This window comes from Lagopus leucura, unplaced genomic scaffold (genome assembly GCF_019238085.1).
Source record: "Lagopus leucura isolate 7727_CA_CO unplaced genomic scaffold, USGS_WTPT01 Super-Scaffold_100015, whole genome shotgun sequence".
NCBI lineage: Eukaryota > Metazoa > Chordata > Aves > Galliformes > Phasianidae > Lagopus > Lagopus leucura.
In genome coordinates, this window is record NW_024962269.1 from 5,042,106 (window position 1) to 5,060,750 (window position 18,645).

General features: G+C 40.3%; 1 protein-coding gene across 2 annotated transcripts in view; it reads left to right on the forward strand.

Annotated features, from left to right (window-relative positions):
- Nucleotides 1-18,645, forward strand: part of RFX7 (regulatory factor X7) — a 50,671-nt gene that overhangs the window by 21,077 nt on the left and 10,949 nt on the right. For both annotated transcript variants that reach the window (XM_042875868.1, XM_042875869.1), the window contains exons 2-7: nucleotides 1,383-1,416; nucleotides 8,275-8,357; nucleotides 9,123-9,245; nucleotides 16,177-16,293; nucleotides 17,360-17,444; nucleotides 18,028-18,235. In XM_042875868.1, the coding sequence (XP_042731802.1) occupies nucleotides 9,136-9,245; nucleotides 16,177-16,293; nucleotides 17,360-17,444; nucleotides 18,028-18,235 (520 nt within the window). In that variant the 5' untranslated portion in view covers nucleotides 1,383-1,416; nucleotides 8,275-8,357; nucleotides 9,123-9,135. The remainder of the gene's footprint in view (nucleotides 1-1,382; nucleotides 1,417-8,274; nucleotides 8,358-9,122; nucleotides 9,246-16,176; nucleotides 16,294-17,359; nucleotides 17,445-18,027; nucleotides 18,236-18,645) is intronic.

Sequence of the window (18,645 nt, forward strand, 5' to 3'; positions counted from 1 at the left end):
GTGACATTTGAATGTCCTTCAGTTGCTGCAGGAGATGGGATCCACTTCCCATAGATGAGGAAAAGCTTCTATTTTACTGTCTTTATAGCATCCTCTGTGTGCACAAATCCCGAGTAGCTCAGCTTCCCTCCCAAATGTGCACCCGTCTGATCATCTGTGAGCTTACAAGTGAGCTTCAGCGGGCTTGTCATAGGCTTTTACCTCCTTATGTTTTTTATTGTATTGTCATTCTAGTCATATGCAGTTCTTGTATGAAAGTAATAGCGGTTTCTGGGCGTCATATTTTAGACTTTCTGGTTTCAAAATACGATGCTGTATTAAGGAGGACAGCTGAGCTGCTGCTTCTTTGAACATCTTGATGTAACAGTAGATGTAGACTGAGTAGTTCTGGCTCCTGTTACAACCAGACATTGGAGCCATTTGTTCTGCTTTCTTCTCATTCTAGCATATCTATCAGGTATCTTACTTGGTCTTTTGTTGTATGTGGGTAGCATGTATACAGAAATAAAATAAGTGGAAATATATTTTGTTCTGCTAACAGAAGGCTAATTTATCTTTTATTCTACTGGCAATGAAATGTTTCCTAAACCTGGAAATTGTTTAGAGATCAATCATTCAGTGTCCAGCAGTGAAAATCACAGATCTTTGCATGTTAAAGCTCATTCTCCTGCTCAGAGCAATGATTAAATGCCTTCAACTAATACAGTCAGTCAAAGCATGTGACATGGAGTTATTCTAAGTACAAAAGTTGCTAACGGGTGTGTTTATGTTTAAGTGTAGCAAGTTTCATTCCACTCCTTGGCACGTTTATTGAGGTCATTTATGACAAACTTGAATTCAGCCCCTGCCCAATGTCTTTTTAATAAACCAACTGAAAGCTAGTGAGATGGAAGTGGAAAACTCCTCCGTAGGTTGATGGTGGGATATCAGTTGTATCTGCTTTTTGGCAGCTCTCTGGGAAGCTAGAAATAAATGCACTGAAGTGGTGGGTTTAATGAAGCGTGGTGAGAAGGAGGTGTTAATTATGTTTACAGATAAACAAATACATCTGAAGAGTGGAAGAGTTTCCAATAGGAGTAGTGACATCCATCTTTGCTGCTTTGTAACTTGAGATAATGTCTCCTAGTTGCAAAAGTATTTCATTTTAAAAATGGGCCTTATGCAAGAGAACAAAACAGCACAAACTGTAACAAACTGTTGGATTCACCATGATTTCTGCCTACAGGATTGCACGTTAAGTATTCTTCTGCAGGCTAACGTGAGATTTTGTAGCAGGATATTAAGTCTGTAGTATAGTAGTAGCTATTAGAACATGTAATATTTTCATAATAACTGTTTAGATTAATTCAAGATTTGTTCTCTCTTTCTTCCCTTACGTCTAGCAAAACTGTACAATCTAAAGTGGACTGCATTTTGGTAAGTACAACTGAATACTTTTTAATATTTAATAAAACTGTAAGACCAAAATAGATAACTCCAGAGACTGACAGCTATTATTAAGCTGTTCCTTGACAGTACCTTTAGGGTACTACCACTAAATGTGTTCAAAATAATGCATCATGTATGTGTGGTGTTCTTTTCCTGGGGAAGTATTGACCTCCTAGTACTGGCACCAATGGCTGTGATTTCCCTTTGTAGGAGCTGTCAGTACAGATGTGACTTAGAAGGGTGCCTTACTGCTTTTGCAAAATGGGATTTTGTTAAATGCAAGATTGCGTTTCATGGTTCAGTGTCTGCAAGAAGTTAACTGTGCCATCGTATTCCATTGCTCCTCTTTGGGCTGTTAATGATTGTTGCTCTCGTGGGTTCCGTGCAATAGTCAATTCATGGCCAGTACTGTGTTTTAAGGAATTAACTATTTTGAGCTGCACGTTTACTCAAAATGTGGCAGACTAATGTCCTAGGCTGTGAAAACCTTGCTGGTATAATAATTGGCAGATTGGTTGGTTCATCTGTTTAAATCTTAACCTCTAACCACCATCTTTGATACTTGCCCAGAAAAGAGTCATGCTACAGGTCTTGTTAGTACAGATGTACAGTTTGGGCTGGTTTTTTGTTTTTTAAAAAGGGAAGACCTTGAAATACATAAATGTGTCTGTCCTTTGTGCATTTAAATAACAAGATCTAGATGGTTTTGAGAGATTATTTCTGGGAAGCAAATATCTAGGACAAACTCAAGGGATTTGCTTGTATTTAATAGGGAGCAGGTTGCAACTTACCTTAAATCAGAGTCTGAGTTCATAAATCGCAAGACTGGAAAGGACTGCTTATTCTGACTGTCTACCTTTGGCATTTCATCCATAAGTACCAGCGGGTGAGATAAAAAGATGACATAGACAGCCATCTGGATACTATCATGTAGAATCTGTTCTGCTGTGTGGCTGAACTAAATGAGAACATTCCTTAAAGTTATGTCACATGCTAAGACATAGTCACAGGCTAATTCAGATAGCACTGAATTCTGTAACCTTAAAATTTCATCTTAAGTATCATGGTGAGAAGTTTAAAGTAAGCTTCGTTGTTATATTGTAGCTTTGGACCCAGTTTTACGTATTCTTAGAAGAATTCTTGGATGCATCCATCTGAATGTGTGATCTAAAATGTCATTTTTGTCCTATTTATTCCTCAGTGGCATCTGTGGACAGGTGAATATAAAATCTTTTGTACATGAGTCTTCAGTTGCAAAAGGGCAAATTGCACTTGTAAAACTCTTTAACACTGGCTTTTTCTGCTGTAAAAAATAAGTGTGGTTAAGTTCTTAAGTAGCATCAGAGAAGGAATAAGACAGTAGCAGTATCTGTCAGCTGCTTCTTCGAGATCTGTTTTAAGAGAATGAAATTACTTGAGGACTATTCTTGCTGATGAGTTTCAAGGAGTCCTATCAATGTGGGAAGGCCACTCTAAGGCAGCAGAGGTAGGTCTGATGCTGGTCAGGTCACTGGGGAAAGCAAAATCTAACATCAGAATAGTTTGAAGAACTAAAAATGAAGTTGAATCCTTCCAATATGGTTGTTGCATTTAACATGCTTTTGGAAAGCTGTGAGCTGCAAGACAGAACGTGGAAGTATGTTAATCTAAAAGGCTGTGACTATATAGCTGTAAATTATTTGGGGCTTCCTTGCAGGCCTGTTGTCTGCGTGAGGCAAGTGGGCAGGTTGCCTCTGTGGTGAAGCATGTATGGGTTTGTCAAAGTGCAGAAGTGTTCAGAGGAGCAGGGTGTTCAAAGCTGGCCAGTACCAGGCTGCTCACAGGGTCTGAGCCCCAGGCTGTGGGCTCAGAACACCTCCTCTAAATGCACTTCCTTAGGTTTGGTTCAGATCGGAATCCTTTCAGGGCCTCTGAACCATTCTCACATAATATAAACCAACAATGCCCATCCCTTGACTCGTATTTATTTATTACTGTAAAAAGGAAATTTGGGACCAGCTTTCAACGTTATTGGAAAGCTACTGATGATGGCGTAAAGCCTTTAAGCTACACAGCCACAGTGTGCCAAAGCAGCACACAGATCTTCCTTAGGACATTGGCTGCCTAATACAGCAGAAGATGGGAAGAAAGAGAGGAAAAAGGAAGAAGGAAAGGTGAGGGTAATGGTCTCTGTTGTGGAGGTAGCTAGCATCAGAGCAGTACAGGAAAAAGTGTAACTTCGCACCAGAACTGCCAATTTTATTCATACAAGAGACCAAAGTTATCTGCCTTTTCTTGTTATACTGCACCCTTTACATTCTGTGACATGCTGTCAGCTTCTGGAAGATCATAAGAACATCGTATGCTGTGCGATCCCAAAAAAGAGGTAATTAGCAAGAATTATGGTGTAAACAGCCATTAAAAATTTATTGTAACATCCTTTTAACTGTAGTAAACATGTCTGGAAGTCTCTTATGACTTGACTTGTTGCATTTGTTGCCACATACCAAGTGAACTCTTGAACCTGATTTAAAGAATGGTATGCCCCACGTAATTCCTTAGCAATTAGGCTAAGGTTTCTTTCCTTAGTCCTCTGAAAAGAGACCGGCACTGGTGATGAGAGTTTGCTGGATCAATGACTGTGAAAGCTAAAGCTGCTGAAGGCCTGAACAATTCCAGTGCAGGAGGCAGCAATGTGTGCGACTGCTGCGCGAGCAGCCTGCTTCAGTCCCACTGCAGAGAAGGTGGCAGCTTGTCACTTTTTGGCCCTTCAGGAATTGGGCAGAAGCTGTATGCAGCTTTGGCAGATGTACTTGGCGGCTGTCAGTACGAGGCTGCCATGTATTTTTAGGGCTTGTTTGGAATATTTAGCACCTGAAATATGTTTCGGCTTCTGTTCAGAGAAAGCATACCAAATGTGTTTATTAGCAGCTCTTTAGAAAAATAGGTTCCGTTTCAACTATTTGCTATTTTGTCTTGATCGTATTTTCAGCAAAGCCTTTGACCTTGAGCAAATTATTTAACCTTTGCTTCTTGTTTCTCTCTTTGCACAGTGGGGAGATGATTGCTTGACTAATCTGCTATTCTTAGTCTGGTTGTTAAATAATAGATGTTTGTTCTTTTGAAATACGACAAGTCTTAGAACCAGTCTGCCAGTAGATGCAGGTTGCATTACCTTTTGTACTTAGAATATAGTTACATGGAAATGCACAAAATAGGGAATTTTGAGATCAGTCCATGATCTCTAAAATAGTAGTATTCTAGAATGCTTGCGGCAATGCCCCAGCCTTCAACTCATCTTTATTGGAACTCAAGGACAGAAATAACTGTAATTCTACTTCCATTGTAGCAATAGGAAATTTGAATGATGTTTTTCAGCGTTCAAGAATTGTAACTGCTAATTGTTACTTACTATGGTGTTCTGCCCTGTTATGTTAAATTTGGTCCAACTAAATCTTCTTCTTCAAAAAAAAAAAATCCAGGGGAAAAAAACAAAAACAAAAACAAATAATCTGGGGTTTCCCATGGTAATTCATTTTGATGACTTCAGATGAACATTCAGTAACATTTCTGATCTGCCACATCAGCAATTGCAGATACCCAGATAGAAATACCCATTCCATCAAGGTCAGGAATCTTTAAGCAGTATTGAGTGATTCTGGAGACTCAAGCTGAAATCAGGTTCTCCAGTTGAAGCACAAATATGGTTAATTTGTATTTCTGTCTGTGTCACAAATGAATTTCTTATCTGCATTCAGTGGTAAACTATTCTTTGTTGGTTTTTTTTTGTGCCGTGAAAAATGTTAGTGTTTGTTTACTGTCACAATGGAACTAGATGTGAAATACAATTTTAAAAGGTGAATTAAAACCCAGTTGTTGTATAGCTTGTTTACTCATGCAAGAAGTCTGCTAGGAACAGACTTCTCCATTCCCAGAGGTCCTTATTCCATATCATTCTTAGGCAGCTGAAGGACTGAATCAGTTGGACCAGATCTATATGCCTGCTGATGCACAAACATAGGCAGATCTCTAGTTTATTTACTACATATTTTGTGCATTTATTTGGTGGATTTGTCCATCCTTGGTGACTATCAAAACAAAGACGAATGCCAGAGACTTGTGTTGTTTTGTATGTTACTGAAAGGCATTTTGTCTGTGACTTGAAGTTTCTTGTTTTTCTGACCTTAGTTTTTCTGTCTATAATCAGTAAGATATTTTGAATATTCGATGTATTTTTTGGTTAAGATGAAGCCAAATTGTAAAAATAATTAAGAATGCTGTTTGCTCCCCATCTTCACTGAATCTTCCTTCTTTGATGTGGTTCCAGTTACAGGAGATAAATATAATGCGTGAAGGCCAAGAATAGCAGAGTGGTGCTTTGTGGTGGCTTCACACCTCAGTCACGCAACCAGTTTAGCACCCCTGTGCATCTTTCTCATGCAGCTCCAAGAAGTATGGTTTATAAATAACTTTTGGAGAATGAGATGTTCTTCATCTGATTTGATTAGAACCAGTCAATGAAGGTCAGGTAACTTCAAGCCAAAAGTTTACTTAGATCCTTTTCAGTTGTCGACAAAGATTCCCCAGACATTTTACATTCTGTATGTGTTGTAAGAGTACCATAGCATAAACTCTAAATGCCTACACAAAGGGGAATTTGTCCAAGATGATGCCAGCACCGCAGTCTTCTTTCTAATGCTCTCTTTTCCGCTCCATTCCACATAATGCACAATTACTATTTCTGCCAAACATGACACTGACCTATTTTTGTAGTATATTTTGTATTGTATTGTGCTTTATTTTTATTCATTTTCATATAAACTCAACATGAGACAAGGAGAAGTTCAGGATGAATGAATCTTCCCCCCAAGTCAGAGATTCTTAGTCAATAGGCTGGCTGAAATGTTCCTCTGCTTGCCCAAATGCTTTCTGATTGCATTAAGAAATGGGAAAGTTTTGATACTCGGAGCAGTCACAGTAGCAGTTACTACAGAACTCTCTGGAGCCTTGCCACTTAGAACTGGTGGATCTCAGCTGAGGTTCGAGAGGAAGTTGTCCTTACCAAGGTTGTAAAAAAAAAAAAGTTTTGAGAGTTCTAGAAACGTTCCAAGAAAACAGCCTAAACAGAATGGGAAGCTTAGAAGTTTTTAACCGGAAGCTGTTTCCTAACTTGTGCTGTTGCATTCCATCCCTTTGGTGCAACTTCTTCAGCTTTGAGATGGTTTTCTCTAAATAGATTTGGTTGCATCTAATAAGCTTAGGTTCATCTAATTATCGCCCAGGTAGGATTACCTCCATGAGCTTCCTCTGAATCCTGGCTGTGTTTTCCCCATTCCATAGAAGGTCCTGTCTCCCCAGGACTTTATGTTGCCATTGCTGAAAGCTGGAGGAGTTGTGCAGGAGGTGCTGCCTGTGGAGAAGAGGGAGCTTGAGGAAAAACCAGTGGGACAGTGTTACTGTCTGCCTTGCTCTGCTGAGAATAGTGAGAAAGCCAAAGTCCTCAGCTGCCTTAGCTCTTGGGATGTGATTTTGCTGATGAGTTGCCGGTTTGCTGGCACAGTTTGAAAAAGACTGCTAAAACAATCCCAGCCAGATTTCTTCTATACACATAAATAGTGGATCTTGTTTGAACCAGGGGCTTGTCAGAAGAGGGCCTGTATTGCTGTACCTGTGCAGCTCACACAGAGCTTGTGTGTAGCCCCTTCCTTCTGCTGGGAGACAGGAGAAGTTGCTTCAGTGGGCACTGAGACAACTACTGCATTTTCTGATGAAAGGACAAAACTGCCCTTTATGTTGCAGTGTAGCACATTCAGTTTAGAAGAAAGAAACCATTTTTCACCTCTGCTCCAGAGTCATCAGGGTGTTATGTTTGTTTTATGTGGATGCATGGATTTAGTTCTGATCTCCCCTGAACCGTGTTCTTTGTTGTGCTTCTCTGGTGTTTGCCATTTTGAACTGAAAGCAACAAAGTTTGGGTAACCTGATGTAGTGGGGGGTATCCTTGCCCCTGGGAGGAGCATTGGAACAAGGTGGACTTAAAGGTTCCTCTTAACATTTTACTCTCTGTACTGGTGGTGCAACACATCACGTGTTGATTCTGCAGTATCTTCCTGAGAGAGAACCCATTTACTCCTTACTGCATGGCTTAACGCCCAGTGCTGCTGAGCAGGTTGGCTATTTCAGGGTCCTAAGGCTGATCTTAGATGACCCAAGGCAAGCACCAGCTGTAACTCCCTCTGGTGTCTGACCTTCAGCTGCCTTCTCTGCAGGGGGAGTTGAGCATCATGGGGATTCGTGGTAACCAAATGGCTTCTCTTCAGTGACTCCGCAGTAATTGATATCTGAAGGAAGAAAATAATGTGTATGTTGAAAAATCTTAGTTGAACTTTGCAGCACAGCTGTTGATGGAGTGCTGTGTGTCACAGGATCAGGCCTGATGTCCTACATTGTTATAGTGTAGCTGTTTTTGATGCTATATTCTCAAAAGGGCTTCATATGTGTTCTGAGAAGGTAAGGAAAGGTTTCAGGTTGCAGGAGGGTTACAGAAGTGTTCTGTTACTGTAGTTCCTCTAAGTTTTGCTTTTGTTGCATGAGTTTTGTAACAGTGTTGTAGAGCTGGTTTTGTGAACCATTATTTTCTAGCATGCAGTGGTGTGGAAATGGAATATCATAGTTCTAGACCCACACTTCTCACAGTAATGTTTTTTTTTTTTCCACATAAGTACTAGCCTTCAGGTTTAAAAATGCATTCTTTTGGAATACAGTGCTGGATGACGGTTGTTAACTGTCAAGCTCCACTTTTACTGTTTGTTTGTTTTTTTTTCCTCACCTCCTTTTGTTTTTAACCAAAATACCTTTGTTATCCAGCAAGAAGTTGAGAAGTTTACAGACTTAGAGAAACTCTACCTCTACCTTCAGCTGCCTTCCGGTCCCAACAATGGAGACAAAAGGTAGGTATGTGGCTGCGTGTAAAGGTGAGCAGCTAGTACTGTCAACTTAACTTTCTGTGCACTTACCTACTGGGCAGGCATTTATATGGTGTGTTTGGTAGTGTTAGCTTTCCTTAGCAAATGTTAAGAATTTATTTTTTGCTGGAGACCTCACATTTTTCAATCTTGACTTCTTGAATATCTTGTAAGTATAAACATCCTAAAATGAGGCGCCCATTGAAGGGTATATTTTGCAGTGTGTGATCGTTCCTCCACATTTCAGATAGGAAGTGATAATATAGGATGGTGGGGAAAAGAACAAGTGGTATTTCTTATTGCATTTGTTTGATTAAAGGAAGACTTAGAAAATCAACCTGAAGATAACAACATCATAAAATTTGTATCTGTTCCCAGTAGGGTGGTTATAGACAGACACATGCCTACAGGAAGCACTCTGTTTGCTGAGTATGTGCAAAAAGCAGTTAGCAGACTTAATGGGGAAAACCTTTGAGGTCAGCAGAAACAATGTAAGAGAGGAGACAGGTGCACTGTAGCTCAGCACTCTCCGTGTGTAGCTGTTTATCAGTCATGAAAGAGAGTGTGGAGTTTTGTTAAATCATACAGGAAGAAGGGAGGTATTCCTTCCAAAGCCTTACAGGATAGCTGAGTAGTGAGGTTCTGACTCTTGTTGTCTCTGGCACTTCTCTGCTTGTGTAAGCAGGCAGTTGTAACGGAGGAGGAACTACAGAGTAAAACCTTCATCAGAGCTGTTTCTTCTTTCAATAGTGATCAGATCTCCATGTCGTCCAGCCGTGCGCAGCAGATGCACGCCTTCTCTTGGATACGGAATACCTTGGAAGAGCACCCTGAGACATCCCTTCCCAAACAGGAGGTTTATGATGAGTACAAGTGAGTGTTCCTAAACTGAGTTCATACATATGGCTTTAGCAAGTTGTAAGTCGTTCTGTTACACTGGCACTACAGGTGCTCCTTTGCTGTACGTTTACAAGTGCACATGGAAGAACAAGGCCTTCAGTACCTGTGTAACTAAGAGCATACTAGCTGCAGTGAGGTGTATGCAGTTTTTCTGCTGCTGAAGACAGGACTGTGCTGTTCAAATTGTGCATTACCTGTGCTGAAATAAACAGACAAGTATTCCTTAACAAGAAAACTTCTGTATGAGTGTGTGTTGTACTTTCTGAGCAGAGTGGCACAGGGAAAAAGCACCAGTTACTATTTTACAGTACATTTTAGTCCAATTATACGTACACATATATGTAAGTGACTGTCTTAATGAGGATAAAGAGCTGAATTGTTCCTAGTGGAAAGGGGGATTTTTGGTTGTAAGATCTAGCCAGTCGTACCTTTCTCTCCAGAATAATGTGCAAGTCCTGGACTTACTGCAGCAAACCCGATTTCCACAGACGCACAATATTTCTGAATATGCATGAAAACAGTAACCAAGGCCACTGTGAGTCTGTTTTGTTAAGTCTCAAAGCTACCGTGTAATGAGAAAGCAATTAGAAGCAAGGGAGAGCGAGATGCTTGATGGAAGTTGGATTTGAATTCATTTAGAGAATATTCCCCACAGGGGAAAAAATCCCAAATGCCTGAAGGTGAATAACAGATCTATGATCTAGTATGAATAATTCCATAATCTAGATGATGACAATAATTTGCAAGGAGCTGACTCCCTTCTCCTCACAAGTGCCTGCAGGATTCAGCCCTTAGTTGCTATTGCAGCGTTGCATTATGCGAATACCTCAATTAACTCTCTCTGATGGAGGTTGTTTTTGTCTGTCTTCTGACTGAGCAGAAGCACGATGGCATTAGCTTGCCTGGGGTTGATAAACATGCACACACCTATTTCTGAAATCTCACTATTGACTTGAATGGTGACGCAGCCCGGAAACGTGGCCAATAGCACAGATGTGTCAGGGCAGCCAATCCCCGAGCAGGAGCTGCTCACACAGACTCAGCAACAGCGGCAGCTGCTGTGCAGGAGAGAAATGGAAGCGTTATTCTTAAATATATTTCTTATTTAATAATTATTGTCTGCTTGGCTTCCATGTTGTGCCAAGCTGCAGATGCCCGGGAAAATTATCGTCTACAGATTTTTAGAGTGAAATTTGGATGGCTGTTGTATATAGCTGTATCGAGTATTTGTGTACTGTGGGTTTTTTTCCTGACAACATAAGGGTGGTAAGCAAATATTCAGGGCAATATCAAATGTTTGGAATCTGTTCTCCTTTGAAAGCATCTGTTCCATTTTTAAAAATTTTGTTTCTGTGAGTGTATTTATGAGCTATTCTTGTGCACACCAAAGGAAGAATAGCTTTGCTGTGGGAAGAGGAGAACAAGGCCCATAAATAGATGAGTTAGTTTTGATAAATCATTTTTGTTTATCTAGGGATGTTAAATCCTCTCAAATTTTACTTCTGTCTTATTTACTATTTACAGTTTCTCTCCTCCCTGTGCAAATATAGATGTTGCATGAGCTCACATTCTAGATACATAAACCAAAGTTGCAAGGCTTCAAAAGATTGCTGCATCATAACAGCATCTCAAGTCCTGCTGTAAATTTTGTTCAAAATTGATGTTAGAAAAATACTGATCTTCTCCATTACCTTTGTGTTTATTTCTATGAAGAGTGGAAAAACAGAAGCTTCTTCTCTATGTATCAAGCATTGGCAAGTGTCAATAGCATTTCCAACTTCTTCATATTTCATTAGCCCTTTGTCTCTGAACTAGTTCAATACAATGATCCTTCTTTCTGTTTCCTTACTCTTTAACTGCAGTTTCACATCTCTAAGTAAAAGTGAACGGGTACGTTGACTTCTTGAAAGGGGTAAATTAAATGAGAAATGCATCATAAGTCCATGGGAAGGTTGAAAACTTGCAACTGAATTTCAGGAAGGAGGTAAATGAAAGGTGTTTCACCTCTCTTGTTGGCACTATGATATGCTGTGCTGTAAGAAGCTGTGTTTCTGTTGGACATGCGCGGTACTTCTGCCAGCTTCCTTTGGGAGTGATGGGGAATAACATCTGGAAAATATTATGGGGACTCATGATGAGCTGCTTACCATGTTATATAGTCTGCAGAGAATAGGTACTGCTTCCCACAAAATCTTTTCAGCATTTTCTTCTAAGTCAGTTTTACTTTGGTATCTTTGGCATCTTTCCTATTAGTGAACACCCTTCTGGAAGCTCCCAGATGTGGAGTTAGTTGAGTTTAGAGAATTAAGATTGCACAGAAAAAAATGCTTGTTTTTCCACAAAATGATTTTTTGAGTCTTGAGTAAGCACCTGGGTCTACCCACATTGCTGCTGCTGCAAGTGACACAAGGAAAGGAAGTCATATTGTCCGTATTTGGTGTCCTAAAGATTGACTTCATACACGTGATACTGATGAAGAGATCTCAGAGTGAGCCTCCATCTCTTTCATCTGGTCTGTAAATCATTAATCCTTGCCTTTTAATGTAAAGCATTAATCCAGTCAGTAGGCTGTTGGGCTGCTTGATGCCACCTGATGCATAGGTTGTATGCGTACTGGGTGTTAAGACTGCTAACAAGTTAGAATATTCAGAAGCCAGAACAGAAGAGGGAAGTAGGTGTACAATTACTATGTAGATTAAACAAATGAAAGACACGAGATGCTTTTAACTGACATTGAATAAAGCTCCCTGATAGGAACAGGATGGAACCTATTGTGTTTTTGAGTCTTCTGTCATAGACAGCTACCTATGTACTCCTTCTAAAGGATGGGGCTGATCAAACTCCATCTAAAGCAGTAGTTTCCCAGCTCTCTTACTACTCTTAGGAATCTGATGTGTTCTGTTTCTTTGGTTTTCAGACGTCTTTTCCATCCTACCTGATTTTCTAGAACTTTCTTCTGTGCCAGCTTTGTTCATCAGCCTAAAGAGAGCCTACCTCTTCCTAAAGTTCTTTCTTCCAACGCATTTATTAGAAACCAGTTGTGTTCATGGATTGGATAAGCAAAGATCTTTATTTTGTTTCATGCAATAGGTTCTCTTTTAGTTACTACTCATAATGGTTTTGCACCTATCTTGTATTGAACTCAGAGCTAACAGAGTAGTAAAGTCTGTACGATACTCTGTGTGTGATTTTGGCTGTACATACAGCAAGACTGAAACTCCCTTCACATAATGCTGCTGTTTTTACTGTAAAATTGCATCCTCCTTGTTATCAGCTGTGATGGCTATGTTGTAAATAATAACAAGATGGCTAACAGATCCATTTTTATCTTTTGCCGCCTCTAGTTGATGAGTGCATACCTCACAGCAGTAGCACCTATTAATTCTTGTGCACTGTTTTGCATTTTGAACTATTTCACCTTTTTTTGTTCTTGTATCAAGTCATTTCGTTTTCCTTGTAACACCCCAGTCACTTTGTTTTAGTGATACCTACCTCCAAATATTAAGGAATTAGGTGATTATGCCACTTCTTTTCAAGGCTGTTTTTGAATGGCTGTGTGTACAGACTTGCTGTGACCCTTCTGTTTCAGTGTAGTCTGTTATCGCCATTTTATCCAGTTCTTTGCTCAGAATGCTAATTAAGCTGAGTTGTGGAGTCTGATTGTCTTCATTGGCTTTTAGTTGGTTGATCTTTTTGGAGGATTAATTTAAGTGCACTCCCACTGTATTTTATGTCTAGAGTACATTTAATTTCAAAATCTTACCAAAAAAAGGACTTTTCTTGTCCAGCATACTGTGCTGGGGAGCTCTGCACAAAGGAACACAGGCAGTCGTGTCCATTGTCATTCTGGGCTCTGTGTAGACTGCCCATCCTGGATTTCTTTCCCACCCACCCTTGAAATAAGCACAGCTGCTCCTGGGCTCGGTGATGTGCAAGAGTGCAAGTGGCAGAGATAAGAGCTTCAGGGGAGGAAGAAACTCCTGCTCTCAAGTCAATGAGAGATCACAGATGGACATGTAGGATTCTCAGCCAAGGCAGGAGGAGGAGGGGCCATGTGGAACGATCTGTCTGACAACTGAAATTACATGATAATAATAGTGCAGAAATCACGGTCTTGCAGAAACTGCAAATATGGATACAAGGGGACCATATAACTGTATGTTTATTGCTGCTAGTGAGTAATTGTCTTGAAACAGATGTGCTTCACTTGAGGAACTATTTATTTTTTTATTTTCCTGGAGAGGGAATAATTTTAACTTTAAAGCTCATTGATTGGTAGCAAACCAACACAGTTAAGGTTTTGTTTTGCTGACGTTGGCGAATTTCAGTCAAAGATACTGCTGACTCCAGCAGAGGAGATTGGAGAGCCCTCCTTTCCACGGTAATTGAGACTTCAGGGCCTGTAATCAGCATCAGTAAGTGACAAGGACCTGCCTTGTAGGAATTTTCAGGGGAAACTTAAAATCCAGCGGAGCTTGGTGAAATGCAAGATTTAACAAAAACAAAGCAGAGAGACCTGTCTAGGACACCGCTATGTATGAAGCACTGACTTAATTCCTAAGAAGGTGTGGGAAAGCAGGAGAAGTATTTCTTTGTATTAATTTCAAAGGAACAAATCTGGAATCCAGATGCATGCTTGTATGCACTGAAATGAATACTGGGTACATATTTTCCTGGTATCTGATACAGAAACTTGAACTGGTTGGAGGAGACTTCTGGAGTTACCTGATCCAGCCCCTCAGTGAAAGTGGGGTTTGACACTGACATTTCATGGTGTTCCAGGGGGCCTTATTCAGATAATTTATGAATGAGGAAAATCAAACATTAGAAGGGCAGCCCAAAGGTGACATGAAACATCTTTTACCTGTTTTCTGAACCTGCCTGGGCAAAAGCCTTGAGTAGCCTGCTTTACTGAGCCTGCCTTGGGCTGGTGTTTGAAGTCCTACCAAGCACCCTTCCCACTCAGATTTGTCTCTGGTGCTCCAAGGGTGGAGCTTTCACAGCCCCTGACAGCTCCTTTTCCTGTGGTCTGTCACTGTCGTTGTGAAGGCTGGAGGAAGTTACCATCTGAACTACACTGCGTTTGCTTTTGCATTTTGGAGGGAGGAACAAAAGTCTGGGTTGCTCTGTCTCGTGGCTCACAGCTGTCTGTACAGGGGTACAGGCAGCCTTTGTTTTGGGCAGAGCTGGGGAGAGTGAAGGGTGCACAAGCTCTGTAAGGTAGTGTTAGAAGCAAATAGTGTAAGCATTGCTGTTCATCAACAAAATCATGACATTTGTGGTGGTGTTTCCCAAATGGAAGATACTTACATACAGCCAAGGTGAAAGCAGAAGATATGCTCCAGTATTTGCATAGAGGAAACATAGAGGAAGTACCTCAAAACTATATCCTACTCTCTGTACTGCTACAGTTTTCAGTGAAGACCTTTCATCTGGCCTTCTTAGATGCCAATGCCTTTGCTAATCTTTACTGTTTTTGCCAGGTGATGCTGGGAGTGAAACTTCTATTTCAGGAATCATGTTTTTCCTTCTGTTCGTTCTTCCTTGATGAGCAGTGATACATTTGCCAATATGCATCCCACTCACTGTAGTGGGCAGTGTGCTGTACAAAATGATTGTTTTCCCTCTGTCTTGCTGTGGTGTCCACACAGAACTGTATACAATCACCTCCTCTTTTTCAGAGATAGGTTGGTTTTGTGTATTTCTTTCAGGATCTCTCAAGGAAAAGAGGTCATTGCTATGGTGCTGATTCTGACCATTGGAAGCCTGAATGAGAGTGTTTTTACTGTATGTTTTTGGGGCCCGAGCATGCTAACAGCTGTGAAATACCACAAAGCACTTGGAACAAAAGTCAATATGTAATTGTGTTCATATATTTGGGCAGCCTTAAGCATTTGCTATGTAGATAAACCTTCCAGAGCAGTTTACATTTTTCTCTTCTGCTTTCATATGATTGTGATTTTTCAAGAACGTTCACGTTTTGCAGTGAGATGAACGATCCTTGTTCTCCGCCTAAAGGAGAGATAGATTCTTTTTAAGTATCTCAGGCATTAAAATAGATGAATAGATGTTAAAACAAAACTGCTGCTGTTTTTGAGTGTTAGACCGATAATGGTGCCCGTTTTATTAGAACAGTGAAATTAGCAAAATGAGGTCTTTTGTTGCCTTTTTTTTCCTGTTACCAGGTAGGTATACTGAGTTATATGAAGATAAACACATCTACACACGCAGAGGCAGTTGAAATCTGTTAATTCCGGGCTGTTAGTTAAAATAAGGGTGCCTGTAAACAGACCCTACAATTCGATGTGGGCAGATAGTTGCTTGTACAGTAGTAAGAGGACTGACTCCTCAGTACATGTTTCTGTTAGCCCTATAAAGACGAAGCTGGTTCTATGGGAAGATACGCTTCATTAAATTCAGATCAGTTGAGCTCTATTAAGATGCAGCTGTGTATGCAGAATCTTCGTCTGGACACAGACAAATTGCTGACCAAATATTCCTGCAGGACTTCAGGCCTTACCACACCCGAGCCATACTTCTGGCTAGAGAATGTCACTGCCTTTATTGTGTCCTAAAATAAGTGAATTGAAGCATAAACTTGAGACTAAGTTATGGAGTATATTTTAACTGTGCTCTAGTTAGTGCCACTACTTGTTAAATCTTCACATGACTTGTCTTTGAACTCAGTAGAGAACAAGGCAAAAAGCTATGGTATTAATAGCTCTGTGTATACATTTTTAATGTATTCAGTTCGTTGTGGATAGCTTCATTAATGTTATATGTGATTCTAAATATGGACGGGTTTGAGTGTTTTCTTCTGATAACCTCTGATGGAGTCTAAGATGTAGACTGGCCTATTGTATTAACTTTGCTCCCATTCACGTTTTATTTCTCTTTGTTGCAGGAGCTATTGTGACAATCTTGGCTACCACCCATTAAGTGCTGCTGACTTTGGAAAGATAATGAAAAATGTCTTTCCGAATATGAAGGCTCGTCGTCTAGGCACAAGAGGCAAATCAAAATATCCTTTGCTAGAACACTTCTCAGTAACTTCTGCATTTGCCTGGAGAACATCAGCCATTATGGCTTAATTATCAGCCAAATTTAGAAGCAGTGTTAAATAAAAAAAGTGCAGACACTTTCCCAAAATTCTTAAAAAATTGTTAATCATACAGCGTTAAGTTGGAAGGTAAATATAGGTTATGCTGTCTTTCTGGGTTTTAATGCTTAATTGTCAGAGCAGCAAGGAACCCGAGGAGTCGTATCAATTTGAGTAAAGAGGGATATTGGAGTAAAAGAACTTGCCCCACATATATGCAGTAACTGATACTTTATTAGTAGAATTCACAATTATCAAAATGTTTCTGCTCTCATTGCATTATACTTGTGCATACCAGTGATTTAAAAGTTGGCTGTAAAGTCAAAGATCTTTAAGAAGTTCTATAGATCTTTGATAAAACTACACCTCCTCAATCCATGGTTTGAAGGGAGAGTAGAGGACAACTGGGAAACAGCCAAAAAAGCTGATTTCAGACTTGGAAGGCACTTACCTGTGAGTTGTCCTGCCAGTGGGAGAGACTGTTTTCTTCATTGCGTGGAGCAGACCTCCTGAAATAGGAAAGGCTGTTTAGAGCAAGAGCTTCTAGGATGGGAAGTGCCTCCTCTCTCCATTGGCTGCAGTCTTGTTGCCTGTGCCTGAACTTGAAATCTCCTTCCTTTCTTTCTTACCCGTGGTAGAGAAATAGTCCATCCCAGAGGGCATGCAGAAATAGTACCTGTTCAGCTGTAACTTACTAGAAAGCCTGAAGTACCCAGAAATTTGATGGTGTCATAGTGTAGGTAAACGTGTTGTTAAGGTGGAGCAATACACGATTACATGCTGGGATAAATGAGCCCATCAGCTAATAGGCAGCCAGAATCAAGAAGTCAAAGCGTATGCTGTGGAAAAAAGCCAGCTTTATAGCACTAGTGGCACAAAATTTGAGATCTTTTGGTGAGTTTCCAGGTGAGAAGTATTGGAAGAATTACTGCTCTACCTCCCTATCCCCAGCTAATCTGAAATCGTGTAGACCTTAATTCTTGATCACATATTGCTACAGTGGACTGAGGAAGAAGGCTTTTGTGCATATGCCGACACTGCCCAACCTTGACTTTCATAAAACTGGAGATGGGGTATGGTATATATTTGCTTATTCGTATGTGTTTGTACAAATTAACATTTATTATGTTATTTTTACAATCTGAAGTTTTTAAAGCAAATTGAAAAGCTGTGTAGTTCTTAATGTTTTCTTTACAGTGCTCAGCTTCTGAATTATTGTTTGGTGATTCTGTCAAATTCATAGAGAAAGCTAATGCTATGGTTTTTAACTCTGACTCTGTTTTGGTTTTACTGTATATTTAAAATAATAATTCAACATCGAGGAGCTCCTGTGAAAGAAGCAGTTCCTGTGTAAATGACTGCTGAGTTGATAAAACAATGGATGTAGGGAGAATCAGCTGTGTGTGCTCTGGATGTTAGTATTTTCACTCATTTTTTTCTGGAAAAGTCAGCTCCATAAAGCACCTTTGGAAACAAGCAATAATGCTTCATTTTTAACACTGCTGATGTTGTGATCTTGTTTTCCCAATTTCATGGAAGTACGTGAACATAATTACTTAACTTGCATGTTTCTCATCATCATTTGCTCTGTATTCTTCTTGTTTTCGCTCTTCAATAACGTTCAATTACTGAAGTAACCTTCTTTGTTTGTTTTAGTTGGATGGGACAGAGCCATCTGGACAGCTACAAAGTGCTGATGAGGAAGTTGTCTCTGCAGCCTGCCGGCTTGTTTGTGAGTGGGCCCAGAAAGTGCTCAGCCAGCCTTTTGATACAGTCTTGGAACTGGCTCGTTTCCTTGTCAAAAGTCACTACATCGGTACCAAGTCAATGGCAGCTTTAACTGTAATGGCAGGGGCACCAGCAGGTAATGAGTTCTGAATCAGTGGGAATTTCTTTCCTTGGAGTAGCATAGTGTGAGTGGGAGGGACTTCCTTTAGTCTTACCTGGTGTGGCAAGAAAGAGTAGAGAGGTGGCTGGGCAGTCCTGGACCATTAGGGATTGATGCACGTTGTCTTCCCTGCTCTGAGTGGGAATGCATCTTGGTTCAGGTCATGTTGTTCTTGTCCTCTCCCATGAGTGTTAGCTGAAATGAGGAATGATGGCTTAGTCCTTTGTTGACTGCGTCACTAATATCTCTGAAGAAACATTTCTTTTCAGGGCAGACCTTAAACAGTGACACCAGTTGAGTCTTGCAGATGCATTTCAATTATTTCCATCCACGTTGCTGTAAAGTCTTTTCTTGCTGGTAGTCTGCATAGAGAGATGTGAAAAGAA